The sequence below is a fragment of the Salmo trutta genome, chromosome 15 (assembly GCF_901001165.1).
Source record: "Salmo trutta chromosome 15, fSalTru1.1, whole genome shotgun sequence".
In the NCBI taxonomy this organism is placed as follows: Eukaryota; Metazoa; Chordata; class Actinopteri; order Salmoniformes; family Salmonidae; genus Salmo; species Salmo trutta.
The window spans coordinates 30,664,649-30,683,923 of NC_042971.1; the positions used below are offsets into that span (position 1 = coordinate 30,664,649).

General features: G+C 40.9%; 1 protein-coding gene across 5 annotated transcripts in view; it reads right to left on the reverse strand.

Annotated features, from left to right (window-relative positions):
• Positions 1–1,282: 1,282 nt before the first annotated feature.
• LOC115148797 (syntaxin-1A) overlaps positions 1,283–19,275 on the reverse strand; it is a 43,998-nt gene continuing 26,005 nt past the window's right edge. For 2 of the 5 annotated variants that reach the window (XM_029691032.1, XM_029691030.1), the window contains exons 5-10: positions 17,576–17,649; positions 17,335–17,443; positions 3,627–3,700; positions 3,272–3,409; positions 3,015–3,125; positions 1,283–2,804 (exon numbers count right to left, since the gene is read on the reverse strand). In XM_029691032.1, coding sequence (XP_029546892.1) covers positions 2,538–2,804; positions 3,015–3,125; positions 3,272–3,409; positions 3,627–3,700; positions 17,335–17,443; positions 17,576–17,649 — 773 coding nt within the window. In that variant the 3' untranslated portion in view covers positions 1,283–2,537. Of the gene's footprint in view, positions 2,805–2,875; positions 3,126–3,271; positions 3,410–3,626; positions 3,701–17,334; positions 17,444–17,575; positions 17,650–19,275 lie in introns of those variants that run through there. The other 3 variants (XM_029691033.1, XM_029691035.1, XM_029691034.1) reach the window with 3 other exon arrangements.

The following is a 19,275-nucleotide window of genomic DNA, read 5'->3' on the forward strand; positions in this document are numbered from 1 at the left end:
GATGGTTGTCCTTCTGGAAGGTTCTCCCATCTCCACAAAGGAACTCTGGAGCTCTGTCAGAGTGACCATCGGGTTCTTGGTCACCTCCCAGACCAAGGCCCTAATCCATCGACTGCTCAGTTTGGCCGGGCGGCCAGCTCTAGGAAGAGTCTTGGTGGTTCCAAACTTCTTCCATTTAAGAATGATGGAGGCCACTGTGTTCTTGGGGACCTTCAATGCTGCAGACATTTTTTGGTACCCTTCCCCAGATCTGTGCCTCGACACAATCCTGTCTCGGAGCTCTACGGACAATTCCTTTGACCTCATGGCTCGACATGCACTCATTTTGCTCTGACATGCACTGTCAACTATGGGACCTTATATGGACAGGTGTGTGCATTTCCAAATCATGTACAAATCAATTTAACCTACCACAGGTGGACTCCAATCAAGTTGTAGAAACATCTCAAGAATGATCAATGGAAACAGGATGCACATGAGCTAAATTTCGAGTCTCATCGCAAAAGGGTTTGAATACTTATTTATTTGTAATACATTTCAAAACATTTAAAAAAAACAGTTTTCGCTTTGTCATTATGGGGTACTGTGTGTAGATTGATGTAGGAACATATCCAGTGTGCTACAGAGTGAGGGACAGAACAAACAGGTCACACTGAGTCATTCACACAGATCCATGGCCGCTGGGAGAGGAGATAGTGAGTGATAGCATAATGACACAGCCAGGTGTCTATAAATATAATGTGCTACACTCAATACACTATAAAAGTCCAGCCTACTTCCTGGATCATGTTACGTACTGTTTTTGAATGGGATTCAAGATTATATCATCAAATTCAAGAAAACGTGGTTATGACGATGTCACTATGAAGGGACCAATCAGAAAGCAGGGTTATAACGATGTAATTAGGAAGGGACCAATCAGAAAGGAGGGTTATGATGATGATGTCATTATGAAGGGATCTATCAGAGAGCAGTTATGACGATGTCATTACTAAGGAACCATTCAGAAAGCAGGGTTATGATGATGTCATCATGAAGGGACCAATCACAGAGCAGGGTTATGACAATGTTATTACGAAGGGACCAATCTGAGCGTAGGGTTATGACGATGTTATGAAGGGACTAATCAGAGGGCAGGGTTATGACGATTTCACCACCATAAATATTTCAAGACAAGCAAGCACACACATTTTCTTTCGGAAATGTCATTTTCTGGTTATAGATAGCTAGATCGTTGTATTGACCAAGTATTGGTCAGACAAATCAATCAGAAAACGCTGACTTCACTCATCAAAAGAGGCCATTTATTTGGACATACAAAATATAAAGAGTTATTTTCAATTGGAATGTAAGAGTTACAGTACTGTTGTCAAAAACACTAATGACCCGCTCCCAGTTACAATCAGACCCCAAATACATTTTAAATGTCACTGTAAAACATTCAACAATCAATAAGACGTTTAGAACCACATTATTTACAAGAGACACTCATGCATAACGAATACACCTGCCCTGTACACTGTCTATCTTTTATTTGTGTGTGTGCGTCTATATGTGTATAATGTGTCTTCTATGCTAAACTTCCACCAACACTGGAGGCAATAACAATACCAAGCACCACACAACATATAATAATCATTATTTTCTTCTGCATGACCATTATTGCATTATGTCAATAGAAATAAAACAAGGATTCCAGGCAGCATGAAAGAGTAGAGGGGGAAATGGCGTTACCAAAATGTCAAGAAAATGTTATTGTCAGAAATACTACTAACCATATTGCCAACAACACAGTTATGTGCAACAGGTAAAACACACACGGGCATGCTTACACACTGACATTGCTAGGAAATACACACATGCCCCAGCATTTCACAGCCTTAAGCAAACAGATACATTTTGAAAGTATGTTCATGTATTGGAATAGGGTTTTATTCTCTATATATGAGCTTTGTATTAGAGTCATACTTTAATTGTCTGTTTAAATTGCAACTTCTCTCAACCTTGACCTGCTGTACTATTATCTGACCAAGTGGTGGCAATATTGTACAGCCTGTCATTCGGGAGGAGTCTGATGAAGTTTACCCGGCCTATCCGCTGGTCTTACGTCAGTTTCACATTTTCTCTCTGATAGCAATGCTCAGGAGTTGGTGAGAGTAAGATGGTCCTAGATCTGTGCCTAATGGTAAGTTCTACAGTGTGTGTAGAAGAGACAGTTGAATAATAGATGTAACCCAGCAGACAGCAGTAGGCTTGGGGAGATTCATGCTGTTCTGTCACAGCAGCAGTGTTGAGGGTATATAGACACATGGACTTCAATGAGACCATGTCACATAAGGTCATGCATGGTTTGCCTGGGTTGAAAAGGGGTTGAGGGTAGTGGAGGGTAAATCCAAGTAAACAGTTTGTGCACCTTTATTTGTGACTGTTTAATTTACCCACCTATAACACTAGATGCAGATTTATTTACTACAGGAGATGAGCAAAACAGAAGAGGTGAAATTAATAGTATCTTTTTCCACGGGGGTCTCCCGAGATCAATTGATGTCAATATGTGACATATTCACTTTAAAAGTGGGTTTGTGGGTCCAATGTTTTGTCTGGTTAGGAGCTGGGAGAGGGCTGTGTGACCAATATGAAGGGACAGGCACTGTTCCCCATTGCACAGACAACAACTTTATAAGCATCACTTCTATGTGAGCAGGGTCCCATCCCATCCTGCACTGTGTCTGTTCAGACACAAGGGGGTGGACGAGACATCTAAAATGTAATGTATGCTGTGTGACAATCTTCTCGTTGAACCACTGAATGGAGAGAGAGAGAGACAGACACCTATGGGCCTGAGTCAATTATCTCTCACTGAATCTTTTATTTATTTTGGGAAAGACATGCACAGCTGACCAAGCCACCTGACGTCAACTTACCTCACATCAACGTCATGCCACGTAGCATCTATGTCATATCTAACGATAACACTCGCATCAGGTCACATTGACAGTTAGTATTTGACTTACCCTCCTGGCTTTACTCTGGTACTTTACTGCCTTCTTGGTGTCAGACACGGCCCTCTCTACATAGTCCACTGAGTGCTCCACGTTGTACTCTATACGATCTATCATCTCCCCCTGAAAAAAGAGAGAGAGAGAAGGTGAAGGTGAACGGAGGAGCAGGAAACAGAAAGAGAGGGATTTCATTGTCGTGGGTTTTCTAATTGGTATGTGTGTAGTCTTCATTGTTGTGTGTTGGCCAGTCAGTGTGTATAGACTCCAACCTGGCTCTCCACCAGCATGGCCATGTCCATGAACATGTCGTGAAGTTCTCTGATGCTGTTCTCCAGCTTGATGATCTCAGTGTGTCTCGTCTCAATCTCATTCATGGCCTGCTGGGTGATGTTGGAGTCCATGATGATCTAGGAGAGACAGAGACACAGTTTGTGTCATCACACACTCATACCCACACACAAGTTCTCCCCCTTGTAGGTGTGGCATACTCATTTGGTATGCCACACCTCGCCAACAGAGAAAGCTCATCTGCTAGATGATTGTACTGTGTATGATTATCTCAGACACTTGCATGTTCTTGTTTGTGTATAGGCTACTTGTAAGTGTGTATGTGTGGTCACTCACCCCTGATGTGAAGATGGCAGGGTTGTCACTCTCCAGCATGCTCTCCAGTTCCTCATTAGTTGTGTTCCTACCAGCTACAATAACAAAGACAATCCATAGAGTTGGTCTCCAATAACCAACCTATAACCAACAGCAATTGAGTATTTCCAGCACAATAGAAGACTATACATTCTGAAACAGCAATAAACCTCATAAAGTTATCAAACTGGTAATGGCTAACTGTAACTGATGAAGACAGACCAAATGTCATTGTGACAGGCTAAATTAGTATCCTCAGGGATGATCTGTGTGTGTGTGCACGCACAAGTATACAGTATGTCTTTGTATGTCTGTGTGTACTATACAGTACCAGTCAAACGTTTGGGCATACCTACTCATTCAAGGGTTTTTCATTATATTTACTATTTTCTACATTGTAGAATAATAGTGAAGACATCAAAACTATGAAATAACACATCTTGTAACCAAGAGTGTCCAAAGCTGTCATCAAGGCAAAGGGTGGCTACTTTGAAGAATCTCAAATATATTTTTATATGTTTAACCTTTTTTTGGTTACAACATGATTCAATATGTGTAATCTCATAGTTTTGATGTCTTAATTATTATTACACAATGTAGAAAATAGTCAAAATAAAGAAAAACCCTGTAATGATTAGGTGTGTCCAAACTTTTGACTGGTCCTGTATATCCAAGAACACATGTGTGTGCGTACTTGTCTTTGTGTGAGTGTGTGTGTGTGTGTGTGTGTTTGTGCGTACAGATGCATCACTCATCACGATGGCAGAGAGTGGGCGCCCATAGCCCCATTCGGGCAAGTAGTCTGGGAGGACGAGGCGCAAAGAGAAAGAGCGAGATTTAGGAGAGAAAGAAAGAGGAAGCGAGAGAGGCATCAGCGTAGGATTAATCACATGCTAGTCTCATCTGCCTGTCTGCCTGCTTCTATCTCTGCCTAACCCAGCCCCTGGTGGGAGACACATTGTCTGTTTCAAAGGCAGTATTTCACAAATTTCCTGTTTAAAAAAGCAAAGATGGGGCTGAAAAGATGGATACAGTGCCTTGCGAAAGTATTCACCCCCTTGGCATTTTTCCTATTTTGTTGCCTTAAAACCTGGAATTAAAATAGATTTTGGGGGGGGGGTTGTATCATTTGATTTACACAACATGCCTACCATTTTGAAGATGTAAAATATTTTTTCTTGTGAAAGAAATAAGACAAAAAAGACAGAACATAACTATTCACCCCCCAAAGTCAATATTTTGTAGAGCTACCTTTTGCAGCAATTACAGCTACAAGTCTCTTGGGGTATGTCTCTATAAGCTTGGCACATCTAGCCACTGGGATTTTTGCCCATTCTTCGAGGCAAAACTGCTCCAGCTCCTTCAAGTTGTTTGGGTTCCTGCTGGTGTACAGCAATCGTTAAGTCATACCACAGACTCTCAATTGGATTGAGGTCTGGGCTTTGACTAGGCCATTCCAAGACATTTAAAATGTTTCCCCTTAAACCACTTGAGTGTTGCTTTAGCAGTAGGCTTAGGGTTATTGTCCTGTTGGAAGGTGAACCTCCGTCCCAGTCTCAAATCTCTGGAAGACTGAAACAGGTTTCCCTCAAGAATTTCCCTGTATTTAGCACCATCCATCATTCCTTCAAATCTGACCAGTTTCCCAGTCTCTGCTGATGAAAAACATCCCCACAGCAGGGATGGTATTCTCTGGGTGATGAGAGGTGTTGGGTTTGTTCCAGACATAGTGTTTTCCTTGATGGCCAAAAAGCTACATTTTAGTCTCATCTGACCAGAGTACCTTCTTCCATATGTTTGGGGAGTCTCTTGGGGAGTCTCTAACATGCCTTTTGGCAAACACCAACCGTGTTTGCTTATTTTATTTCTTTAAGCAATGGCTTTATTTCTGGCCACTCTTGCGTAAAGCCCAGTTCTGTGGAGTGTACGGCTTAAAGTGGTCCTATGGACAGACACTCCAATCTCCGCTGTGGACCTTTGCAGCTCCTTCAGGGTTATATTTGGTTTCTTTATTGCCTCTCTGATTAATGCCCTCCTTGCCTGGACCGTGAGTTTTGGTGGGCGGCACTCTCTTGGCAGGATTGTTGTGGAGCCATATTCTTTTAATTTTTTAACAATGGATTTAATGGTGCTCCGTGAGATGTTCAAAGTTGCGGATATTTTTTTATAACCCAAACCTGATCTGTACTTCTCCACAACTTTGTCCCCGTTTGGAAAGCTTCTTGGTCTTCATGGTGCCGCTTGCTTGGTGGTGCTCCTTGCTTAGTGGTGTTGCAGACCGTGGGGCCTTTCAGAACAGGTGTATATATACTGAGATCACATGGCAGATCATGTGACACTTAGTTAATTAAATAAAGTCCACCTGTGCGCAATCTGTGTGACTTCTGAAGGTAATTGGTTGCACCAGATCTTATTTAGGGGCCTCATAGCCCCATAGCACCACTTTTCCGTTTTTTATTTTTTAGAATTTATTTGAAAAAAGTATTTTTTTTCATTTCACTTCTCCAATTTTGACTATTTTGTGTATGCCCATTACATGGAATCCAAATAAATATCAATTTAAATTACAGGTTGTAATGCAACAAAATAGGAAAAACGCCAAGGGGGTGAATACTTTTGCAAGATACTGTAATAGTTTCTATGAACCACTTGGGTGTAATGAGTTTATGGTGCCTCCAATTACACCCATAAAAATACATTATAAAATTTGCTATGCATTCATAAAAGCATATATGAATTCATAACTGCATAGAACATATTCTAGGGTGTCCACCCACTCTGTGCAGAGCGCTTTGGTAACGACATTTCACTTCCTTATGTTATAAAATACATTTTACCAAGACAAATGTTCTGAATCGTTCAGTGGGGTCTTTCTCTAACATACAGTTGAAGGCAGAAGTTTACATACACTTACGTTGTAGTCATTAAAACTAATTTTTCAACCACTCCACAAATTTCTTGTTATCAAACTATAGTTTTGGCAAGTCGGTTAGGACATCTATTTTGTGCATGACACAAGTAATTTTTCCAACAATTGTTTACAGACAGATTATTTCACTTATAATTCACTGTATCACAATTCCAGTGGGTCAGAAGTTTACATACACTAAGTTGACTGTGCCTTTAAATAGCTTGGAAAATTCCAGAAAATTATATCATGGCTTTAGAAACTTCTGATAGGCTAATTGACATAATTTCAGTCAATTGGAGGTGTACCTGTGGATGTATTTCAAGGCCAACCTTCAAACTCAGTGCCTCGTTGCTTGACATCATGGGACAAACAAAATAAATCAGCCAAGACCTCAGAAAAAGAATTGTAGACCTCCACAAGTCTGGTTCATACTTGGGAGCAATTTCCAAATGCCTGAAGGTACCACGTTCATCTGTACAAACAATAGTACGCAAGTATAAACACCATGGGACACCACGTCATACCGCTCAGGAAAGAGATGCTTTCTGTCTCATAGAGATGAACGTACTTTGGTGTGAAAAGTGCAAATCAATCCCAGAACAGCAAAGGACCTTGTGAAAATGCTGGAGGAAACAGGTACAAAGGTATCTATAGCCACAGTAAAACGAGTCCTATATGGACATAACCTGAAAGGCCGCTCAGCAAGGAAGAAGCCACTACTCCAAAACCACCATAAAAAAGCCAGACTACGGTTTGCAACTGCACATGGGGACAAAGATCGTACTTTTTGGAGAAATGTCCTCTGGTCTGATGAAACAAAAATAGAACTGTTTGGCCATAATGACCATCATTATGTTAGGAGGAAAAAGGGGGAGGCTTGCAAGCTGAAGAACACCATCCCAACTGTGAAGCACGGGGGTGGCAGCATCATGTTGTGGGGGTGCTTTGCTGCAGGGGGGACTGGTGCACTTCACAAAATAGATGGCATTATGAGGAAGGAAAATGATGTGGATATATTGAAGCAACATCTCAAGACATCAGTCAGGAAGTTAAAGCTTGGTCGCAAATGGGTCTTCCAAATGGACAATGACCCCAAGCATACTTCCAAAGTTGTGGCAAAATGGCTTAAGGACAACAAAGTCAAGGTATTGGAGTGGCCATCACAAAGCCCTGACCTCAATCCTATAGAAAATTTGTGGGCAGAACTGAAAAAGCACATGCGAGCAAGGAGGCCTACAAACATGACTCAGTTACACCAGCTCTGTCAGGAGGAATGGGCCAAAATTCACCCAAGTTATTCTGGGAAGCTTGTGGAAGGCTACCCAAAACGTTTGACCCAAGTTAAACAATTTAAAGGCAATGCTACCAAATACTAATTGAGTGTATGTAAACTTCTGACTCACTGGGAATGTGATGAAAGAAATAAAAGCTGAAAGAAATAATTATCTCTACTATTATTCTGACATTTCACATTCTTACAATAAAGTGTTGATCCTAACTGACCTAAGACAGGTCATTTTTACTAGGATTAAAATGTAATGAATTGTGAAAAACTTGAGTTTAACTGTATTTGGCTAAGGTGTATGTAAACTTCCGACTTCGACTGTACACTACATGGCTAAAAGTATGTGGACACCTGCTCGTTGAACATCTCATTCCAAAATCATGGGCATTAATATGGAGTTGGTCTCCCCTTTGCTGCTATAACAGCCTCCACTCTTCTGGGAAGGCTTTCAACTAGATGTTGGAACATTCAGCCACAAGAGCATTAGTGGGTTTGAGGTCAGGTCTCTGTGCAGGCCAGTCAAGGTCTTCCACATCAATTTCAACAAACCATTTCTGTATGGACCTCGCTTTGTGCACGGGGGAATTGTCATGCTGAAACAGGAAAGGGCCTTCCCCAAACTGTTTCCACAAATTTGGAAGCACAGAATCATCTAGCATGTCATTGTATGCTGTAGCGTTAAGATTACCCTGTACTGGAACTAAGGAGCCTGAACCATGAAAAACAGCCCCAGACCATTATTCTTCCACCAAACTTTACAGTTGGCACTATGCAATCGGGTAGGTAGGGTTCTCCTGGCATCCGCCAAACCCAGATTTGTCCGTCGGACTGCCAGATGGTGAAGCGCGATTCATCAATTCAGAGAGCGCGTTTCCACTGCTCCACAGTCCAATGGCGGCAAACTTTACACCACTCTAGCTGATGCTTGGCATTGAGCATGGTGATCTTATCCTTGTGTGCTGCTGCTTGGCCATGGAAACCCATTTCATGAAGCTCCAGACGAACAGTTATTGTGCTGATGTTGCTTTCAGAGAAAGTTTGGAACTCAGTAGTGAGTGTTGCAACCGAGGACAGACGATTTTGGTGCTCTACACGCTTCAGCACTCGCCGGTCCCGTTCTGTGAGCTTGTGTGGCTTACCACTTCGCGGCTGAGCCGCTGTTGCTCCTAGACTTTTCCACTATACAATAACAGCACTTACAGTTGACAGGGGCAGCTCTAGCAGAGCAGAAATTTGACGAACTGACTTGTTGGAAAGGTGGCATCCTATGACGGTGCCACGTTGAAAGTCACTGAGTTCTTCAGTATGGGCCATTCTACTGCCAATGTTTGTCTATATAGATTGCATGGCTGTGTGCTCGATTTTATACACCTGTCAGCAACGGGTGTGGCTGAAATAGCTAAATCCACTAATTTGAAGGGGTGCCCACAAACCTTTGGTCATGTACTGTAACATTAAGCAATAAGGCACAAGGGGATGTGGTAAATGGCCAACATACCACGGCTAAGGGTTGTTCTTAGTGCCTGAACACAGCACATAGCCGTGGTATATTGGCCATATTTCAAACGCACGAGGAGCCTTATTGCTATTATAAACTGGTTATCAACGTAATTAGAGCAGTAAAAATAAATGTTTTGTCATACCTGTGGTATACGGTCTGCTATACCACGGCTATTCAGGGTTTGAACCATCCAGTTTATAATTAACATTATATCCCAAAAGTTGGATTTTGTAACCTAATACATCCGATACAAAGCACTGACTTCTGTTGACACAGAGGTGCAACTTTCTCGCCAAAACTTTTGAGGATTTTACATTTTGTGGTCGTGTCTTCCAAGTTGTTTCCAAGGCTTACAAATAGCAAAATTAGCATGACACCAGCTGAATTAAATGTAAAAGGCTTTGGAAATAAAAAGCTTGCAGCACGCTCAGAGCTCCGTTGACATTATGGGGGAAATTACAAGATTATGTTATAATGCTGTTATTGCATCAAATGGTTGTTTTATGCAACAGAATAAGGGGCTGTTAGAATGCTCATCTGTGTGTGTTCTACTGAGGATGGGCCTCTGGGAGATTTACCATGTCTTTGTGTGATACCGCATTCCAGAGCATGAGTTAATGTTTCTGTACTGGGGTACCAGGGGGAGATGGCTTCTGTGTGGAGTTGGGGTCCAGACACTGGTCTCTACACAATCAGGACTGTTTTTACACACAATGAGGACTGTTTTTGTGAATTATAAGTATCTTTCATACAAATCTTAACCTTGTGACCCATTCCATACATCTGTTGTGTGTCATGTAGACTAAAGGAGGATGGAATTTACTATAAAATGCGGTGGCTCAAACCAGCTCGTTGAGTTCTCAGTGATCACCTCCAGGGGTGATTACCGACCAGGGACCAGATTCACAAACATTACTTACGAAAAAACTTAAGAAGCTACTTAACCTCTACGGGCCACGGGGGCAGTATTGAGAATTTTGAAAGAAATATGTGCCCATTTTTAACTGCCTCCTACACCAACTCATAAGCTAGGATATGCATATTATTAACACATTCGGATAGAAAACACTCTGAATTTTCTAAAACAGTTTGAATGGTGTCTGTAAGTATAACAAAACTCATATTGCAGGCAAAAACCTGTGAAAAATAGATTAAAAAAAATGAGAATTTTGTGACTGTACTATTTAGTGTCATTGTTTTAAAGATACCACAGTGAGAAAGGATTCAGTTCGCAACTCCTACTGCTTCCACTAGATGTCAACGATCTTTAGAAAGTTGTTGGAAGCATCTGTCATGAATAGTGACCGAATTAGAAAGCTTACAAGTTGACACGTCATCACTTCATTTTTTGCGCCTGCGCATGAATCTGAGAAGAGTGCCTTTGTCATTATCGTTTATTCTAGACACTTGATAGGTTGTGTGAAAATATTACTGATGTTTACTGATGTTTCACGTTAAAAATGGAACAAAAGATTAGTGCTAAACAACGTTTGACATGTTTAAACAAACGTAAATAGATTATTTACTAGGTTTTCTTTAGCTTTTCGACGTGACTTTACACTGCCCACCTCATTTTGTGGGAGCCTACTGAACGCTAACTATTTGGACATAAATTATGAACTTTGTCAAAAGAAACCACATTTGTTCTGGACCTGGGATCTCTGGCAGCACCTTCTGATGGAGATAATCAAAGGTAAGGGGATATTTAGAATGTTATTATCGATATTAGATGATGCTAATGCTAACGGTATAGCTTAGCTTAGCTTAGCATATAGCTTATTGTTGTTAGCATAGTACCCAGTTTATGCAAAATGTGATTTCCCAGTAAAGTTATTTTGAGATCTGGCCATTCGGTAGCAATTACGAGATGATAATATATTATTCTTTGAATGACAATATTATAATTTACCAATGTTTTCGAATAGTAATTCCGTGATTTGTAATGCTGGATTCACTGGGTGCATTCGAGCCGAAAAAAATTCTGAATTTCACCGCGACTGTAAATGCTGTTTTTGGATATAAATATGAACTTGATGGAACTAAAAATGCATGTATTGTATAACATAATGTCCTATGAGTGTCATCTGATGCAGATTGTCAAAGGTAAGTGCATAATTCTAGCTAGTTTTCTGTCTGTTGATGCCCTTCTTTGAATTGGCTAAACATTACACGCAGCTATTGTCAATGTACTCTCCTCACATAACCTAACTTTATGCATTCTCCGTAATGCCTCTGAAAATCGGACAGCGTGGTTAGATTTAGGAGATATATCTTTCAAATGGAGGAAAATAGTTGATTATTTGATTTTTTGAAATGATTACTCTTGCAGTTTTGAATTCCCCGCCATGGTCACATGACAATGAATCCCAATACCGGGATAAGATCGGGATAAGATCCTCAACAGGTTTAAGACAAAAAAAATAAGAAGTTCATTAGTTCGGAAATGCAATTCCTCAAAATGTTCTTAAGAATTCATAGTTTTCTTAGGATCTTCGTAAATATCTTTCTTAAGAACTTCGTAAATATCTTCTTATGTGGCATTGACATTAGTGACGTGCTTGAAATGAATAAATAAGCATATGTGACAGGGATGATAGGATTTGGCCCACTATAATAAAATGTTGATATTTACATTTTATTACATTTTTTTGCTTTGTCTCGAGAATAAAAATGTTTTAGTTGGCTCGCGAACCCCTTATACACACAAAAAAAACGTTATTTTTCACACATTATAGCCAGACTAGCGTTAGCTACTGTACATCAAAATCAAAAATGGATAACCAAGGAAAGCGCAATAAAAACTTCAGCAAACAAGAGCTTGACGTGATGGTGGAGGAAATAGCAGCCAGGAAAAGGATGCTGTTGGGGAGACTTGATAACTGCGGGGTCACTGCAGACACCAAAGAGAGGATGGGCAAGAGTGGCCGAGTCTGTCTCTGTCGTCGGGGCTATGGCAATGGACCGTAAATGCCGTAAAAAAGTGGTCCGACATCAAGTCGGCTGCTAAGAAGAAGGGAACTGAGAGACCATTAATGTGGACCAGCTGGAGGAGAAGGTGTCATCCATGATAGGAGAGATGGTGGTAGAGGGACTGCGCAACCAGTAAATTAGGTAGCTACCTTAGCTAGCCAACGCGTCCCGACATTACAGCAAACAACATAGCTAATGACGTTAACGTTAGCTAAGTTAGCCAAGTTCTTCTTTGCAAATTGACGAGATAACGCTAGCTATTTAACACTTCTAGAATATTGTAATATATTGCTAATTACTAGCTAGCTAGATAATGAACGTTTAATTTGTTTTCTTGCTGTATTTAAATATCCGGTAGCCAACTGTGTCTGTGGTGCAAGAAATCCTTCATGTTTACAAAAGTATCCATTCGTCTCAAGACAAGGGTTTAGCTGTCCTAAAGTTAAGTACATTTCCAAGAAGATATCCCAAAGCATTATTTTCATGAATCCCATTTCTTCTTAACTTTTTTCTTAGGAAGAAACTTAGGAAAAACCTTAAGAACATTTCCAATAACTTTATTGCGGAATAGCAACTTTGCCTAACTTTGTTCTTAAGTCTATAGTTAAGGAAAACATGGCAGTTAAGAATACATTTCTTAAGGTTTTGTGAATCCAGCCCCAGCTCCATTACTGCAGTAATTAAATAATAAAGTTTGATTGTTTTGAAGAAATCTAAAAGTCTCTCCTTTTCATTACAATAATTCCACTACAATATTTCACAGAGATAGGCTTATTTTTGTATGAAGTCTTTGAAAAATAACAGCAACTTCACTTTAACTATTTTTCTTAAAACTGCATTGTTGGTTAAGGGCTTGTAAGTAAGCATTTCAAGGTAAGGTCTACACTTGTTGTATTCGTCGCATGTGCCAAATTCAATTGTATTTGATCTAATTTGAACAGTGTATACTAAAACATGAAAATACTACATGTCATGTCTCAAAATCAATATCTATCTTACCTCTATAGTGTTTTATATCCTCCAGATTTGAGATGAAAGGACGACTTCAATGGTAAACTTGTCAGGTAGCATAAATTCTCACACAGCATCCAGCCTAGCTGACGCAATGCTATTTTCCAGATTTTTTTTCAGATGTTCTTCTCTGGCCTCCATTGATTTAGTCACCCCTAATTTTGACCATCCTACATGGGTAAAAACTCCAATAAATTGTGAACAGATGATAGAGACATGAGGTTTGGACCAATGGCTTTCTTAGAGGATTATGTACACAATTAACATATTTACCCATTGGTCAAAAGATTTTGATTGGACACCCTATATATTCCTTACAGAATACAACTTTATTGTCCATTGGTTAAAACTGATATTGGTCTTCTGCCCTTCCCAACACACACACACACACACACACACACACACACGGTCAGCAGGGGTGCAGTGCCCCTGGATGGATAGTAATTGTGTGTAGTTAAGTGCCTTGCTCAAGGGCAACAACTGGAGATGGTACATTAGAGACCAGCAGCCTTCTAGCTGCCAGTTCAGTTGCATTCACATTTTTGTGTTTAGTCCGGCCCAGGGCTTGAACCGGTCCACCTCTCTAATCTCTAGGCTACCGCCCAAATTAATTACACAGACCATATTTGATAAATACAGTATGGACTTTTTTGTTTCACTCAGTAAATGTGTCTTAGTGATTGAATTCATCCAAACAAGAATCCATAGAAACCTGTTGTAGAGTTCCATCATGGTTGAATTAAGATTGTTAACACCATTACTATTTGAAATAAAGCATGCACACACAACATTGCTTCCCTGTCTTTCTACAGCTTTCCAATGAAAAGTGCCTGCTAGCAAAACACAGAGATGTGTTGGGGCTATCTTGTGACAGCAGTTAGCAATAGGAGGGCCTAATCCACTCTTCCATCCAGGGGGAAACTGATATTTCAAGTCTGTAACCTTAGTGACCGACCCTGTGAGGATTTAGCGTGGCAGCTAGTGACAAAAAAGGCCACAACATGCGATGGCTACACACATGCGTACAAAGACACATGTACACACACTTGTGCAAGCACACATACACACATACAGACATAACACCCTGAAAACAGACCTCTGCCTCCCTCCAAGTGTCCTTCTGTCCTCCCACTTCTAAATCCATCCGACCTCAGCCACACCCAGTAACAGTCCCTCTCTCTTTCCTCTCCCTATTTGGGCTCAGGGCTGTGTGCAGCACTCCTTCAAGAAAAGCTGAATAACTCTCACATTTGTCAATTTAGAAACCTTGGTTGGTTAGAGGTAGCAGGTAGTGACAGTATTATATATTTTTCAACATGTTAATCTGCATGGCATTACCTCTTGGTCCAGCTAAATTAATGAGTGTGCCCTTTCACTAATTGCCATTGAGAGGAGTGAGTGTCATGATTGACTTATTCGGGATTGGCAAGGACAAAAGTAACATCTGGCATGGCAACCCAGCGCCCAATCAGGACACGGCCAGTGCTTACCCACGCTTAGACTACATTTTTTGCATTGTGTTGTGATTGAGGTGTGAGTGTGTATGTACAGTATATGTGTGTGTGCGCGCATGTGTAAATACACATTCGTGTACATTTGTAAATGAGTGTGTGCACACACTTCCACTATGGATCGGTTCACCGAGGCTAACCATTGTTCCACCCCCTCATTCTCTCTCTCCACTCTGCGGGGACCCAGGGCTATCAACACCACCTCCTCCTCATCTCATCCACTAGCCTAGTCAGCCTCCCACTCACAGGTAAATGGTAGATTCCCACACTGCCTCACATGACAATGGAGAGCAGACAATGTGGTAGTGACGATGCAAATAGAGCAAAGGTCAATTTGACAGCCGTAGAGAATCTTGTATTTGCAGGTATCAACAAAAGTGTATACCCCTGTAGACTATGCATAAACACACTATGACTGTACAACAATCTATGGCTTGGTATGATGTCTTATGGTTGTTGATAACGCTCCTTTCGATCCTCAAACGTATTTAATTATTATTTGACCAGGACGTCTCTCTCAATTTTTGGAAAGAGACCTGTGAGATGTGTAGGCCTACAATGCTTTACGACTGTGTATAACACTCTATAGCTATGTATAATGCTTTATGACTGTGTATAACACTCTATAGCTATGTATAATGCTTTACGACTGTGTATAACACTCTATAGCTATGTATAATGCTATAGCTATGTATAATGCTTTACGACTGTGTATAACACTATAGCTATGCATAATGCTTTATGGCTGTGTATGACTGTGCAGTGTGTGTGTGTGTGTGTGTGTGTGTGTGTGTGTGTATATATGTGTGTGGAGGTTCAGCTGCAGGATTTCTGTTGTGTGTGATGCTCCGCCTGGTTCAATATTGACTTAGCGCTGCTAGCACTTCCTGGCTGCAACACACCTGCAGCTCACCTGGGAGCCATGAAAACACACCCACATCTTGTGGAAGGCCTGGGATTTAGACAGGGAAGTCACAGAAGCTGGCACACATGCCTGTTTTATCAACCTCAACCTTCGAGGGGGAGTCCCTTTGATACCCATCTACATATTCCTTGTTTGAAACAGTCAATTAAACCGAATTAAAATTATGTCATGCTTTTTCCAGGAGCAGGCTTGAAGCACAGGCTAGCAATTGCATGACTTCTTGAGACAAATGAACAAACCAATGTTGACAGTTGGATTCATATGAAGTTGTAAATATCAATACACGTTCATGTACAGCAGCAAAAAGCATAAGCCATAACACCATGATGCTAATGTAAGAGTTTTAGATGATGAAGGACCAAGAAAAAGAAGAATCACCTAACCACAAGAAGCTATTTTGGTATCCCCACACTTCTCCAATAGTGAAACTTTTTGGAGAACCCAAGAGGAGCTTGTCTCTACATCTCTAATCACTTCAGAGTCAATCTTTCCCCATTCTGCCTCACGTCATTTGCTTCCAGCCTGAGTGACTTCAGTGTTTATATTATATTCTGCTCAATAAACCCCTAAGGGTGTTATCTCCTCACTACCGTCATCTGGAGCTGGAATTACAGTGCGACACACACACACACACACACACACACCTCCAGAGAAAACCGGAAAACTGTTTCGATGATCGCTTCAAGGTTTATTAAACGCAGTCTAAACTGCATGAGTGAGTGGAGAAATTAATTTAAAAAAGGATATTAAAATAGAAGATTGGAATGACGTCGGTGGCCTCCTCACCTTGTTTACTGCTATTCCCATGATGGCTTTTTAAATTAACCGGATCAATATCTCAAGCATTGGCTTGATTTCCCAGTCACTCTCGCACGCTCTCACACACACCTCTTCCGGAAACAAGGTTCTAACAGATGAAACAATTTAAAGAGCGTCTTAAAACATGAGGCGATTCTCAAAGCCCTCATTACATATGCAAATCACACCAGTGGAGGCTGCTGAGGAGAGGACAGCTCAAAATAATGGCTGAAACAGAGCGAATGGAATGGCATCAAACCATGTTTGATGTATTTGATACCATTCCACTGATTCCACTCTAGTCATTGCCACGATCCCATCCTCCCCAATTAAGGTTCCACCAACCTCCTGTGAAACACACACACATTTGCAAAACACATACACACGGGTCACCAATGGGTTGTCCTGATCAAAGTTGACTACACAGCCCTAAAGTTTACATGATCTACCTGTCTTCCATTACTCATGAAACGCGGCCTTGAATTATGCATGTGAACAGATGCATTCTTCATAAATATAAGCTAATAAATTAGCAAACACATCTACACCTCAACCAAACATTAGGAATCCCAGCCATTATTAAGAATGTATAACATAAATGTGTTGTGGAAACAGTGTTAAAAATAGACAAACAAAATGGTGGACGGGGGAAATAAAACCAAATGAACCCATTTATTCGGTGTGTACCTATGTACTCTGTAATGCTATCATGTCCAACATCGTATCACAATTCCTGATAAGAGAATATCAGGAACACACACACACAGAGCACACTCACTAATCTCCAGTTGTCTTTGGATGCGGCCCTTGCAGCGTTCCCGGTAGTCCGACTGCGTGGCATTATACTCTGACATCACCTCCACAAACTTCCGAGACAACGTGGAATGCTGGTAGGGAATGATGCAGGATGAGTTTTCCACGATTCACTAGAGTTACACAGTACAGCAGGGATGGCAACTCCAATCCTGAAAACGACAGACTCAGATTTGAAAGTCCCTGCTATATATAGCATAACCCACCTGTGTCTTACGTATCCTCAGATCTGCAGACGACCTGCTTAAAGCCTCCTCATGCTCTATGGACTGTTCAATGCCTGTAGGGAACAGAGAGCGAGAAGGATAATTCATCTACCATTACCAGTACCATTTATTCAGAAGGTCTAATTAATGAAGAACCTGGGCCTCGTTTCCCAGAGCCTTCGTAGAGTTAAGATCATCGTTAGAACCTTCTTACGATGGATCTTTAGTAGCCAAGGTGTTTCTCAGAGCCTTCGTTAGTAACGTGGCTCTTGAAACCCATGCACATCTACAAGTGCGCCAAACCACTCATAGAGCAGCCAAAATGCATCGTTAGATCTTCATCTGACCCCTTTCATCGCAGGAGTAAAGTAATCTTGCAGCAGGATGATTTGAATATCTGAATAAATATTTCGAATCGCCGCTTAGTGGGCAGCTGGAAGTGGTGTTTGTATATAAAATGCAGTACCGTACCTACTGTACATTGTACTTTATGTAGGCTAAATGCAGGCTTCAGTGCATCTCTTGTGAATTATAAAACATTTACATATTTGTAGGGGGTAGATGTATTTTTTGTTAGGGAAAATCTGTTGTTTTAGATCAATTGTTTTATTATATGTTGAAGGCAAGCAATAGGCAGAATCAATACCTGTGTGGTCCAGCAGTTACAGCCACTGACCCTGACACACATATGCCAGAGTTGGCATGGGTTCGATTCTGGCCCACTGCCCTTTGACTCATGGATGAACGGAAAAGATGATGGCTATACTGACAAGATACATGTCTCTTAGCCCTAACAATGGGAGACGTAGTCCATTCATTTTTTTGTTGTTGACCAAATTCGACACTCTCTCACTGACCTCCATACAAAAACACTTTGCTTGGTGGGTGAATATTTTATTAAATTAAAAACACCATCTGCTGGAGGGAGTCAGATTTTCTGCCGAGTTGGGCCTCTGAACGTCTATTTTTTACACATTAATTCCATGTGGTTACAGGCTTAAAACAGAAACAACTTAAAAGGTTAAGAGTTTAGGCATTAATTCAGAGTGGTTAAGGTTAGGGCTATGGTTTGGGGAAGGCTTATTAAAACAAAATAATTAAAAACAACACGCCTATGTATCATCAGTATTCATAGTCCTTGCTAGAGCATTGTGAACTGCCGTAGGGCACTGGTCTTAGCAGCGTGCTCCGAGCCTCGTTATTTCGCGCCCAGTGCTGGGCCAAATAGTGACCAGTCTAAGTCTACATTAGGCCCACAAGTTAATTCAAATCAATTGCGTTTATTTTAATGTTTGCAAGAAGTAAAATGAATAGTCTGATAATTTACACATCAAAGAAAATTGTCTCAGCTCAACGAAATCGTCTTTGGATAGCCTCAAATACATAAAACATCTTGACTGCTTTAAGAAATAAAATATTAAAAAGACACAATACAGGCTTTCAATCCACACCAAAGACCAGAACTATATAAAAAAATATATAAATGCAAAATGCAACAATTTCAACAATTTTACTGAGTTACAGTTCATATAAGGAAATCAATCAATTGAAATAAATTAGGCCCCAATCTATGGATTTCACATGACTGGGCAGGGGCACAGCCATGGGAGGGCATAGGCCCACCCACTTGGGAGCCAAGCCCACCCACTGGGGAGCCAGGTCCAGCCAATCAGAATTCGTTTTTCACCACAAAAGGGCTT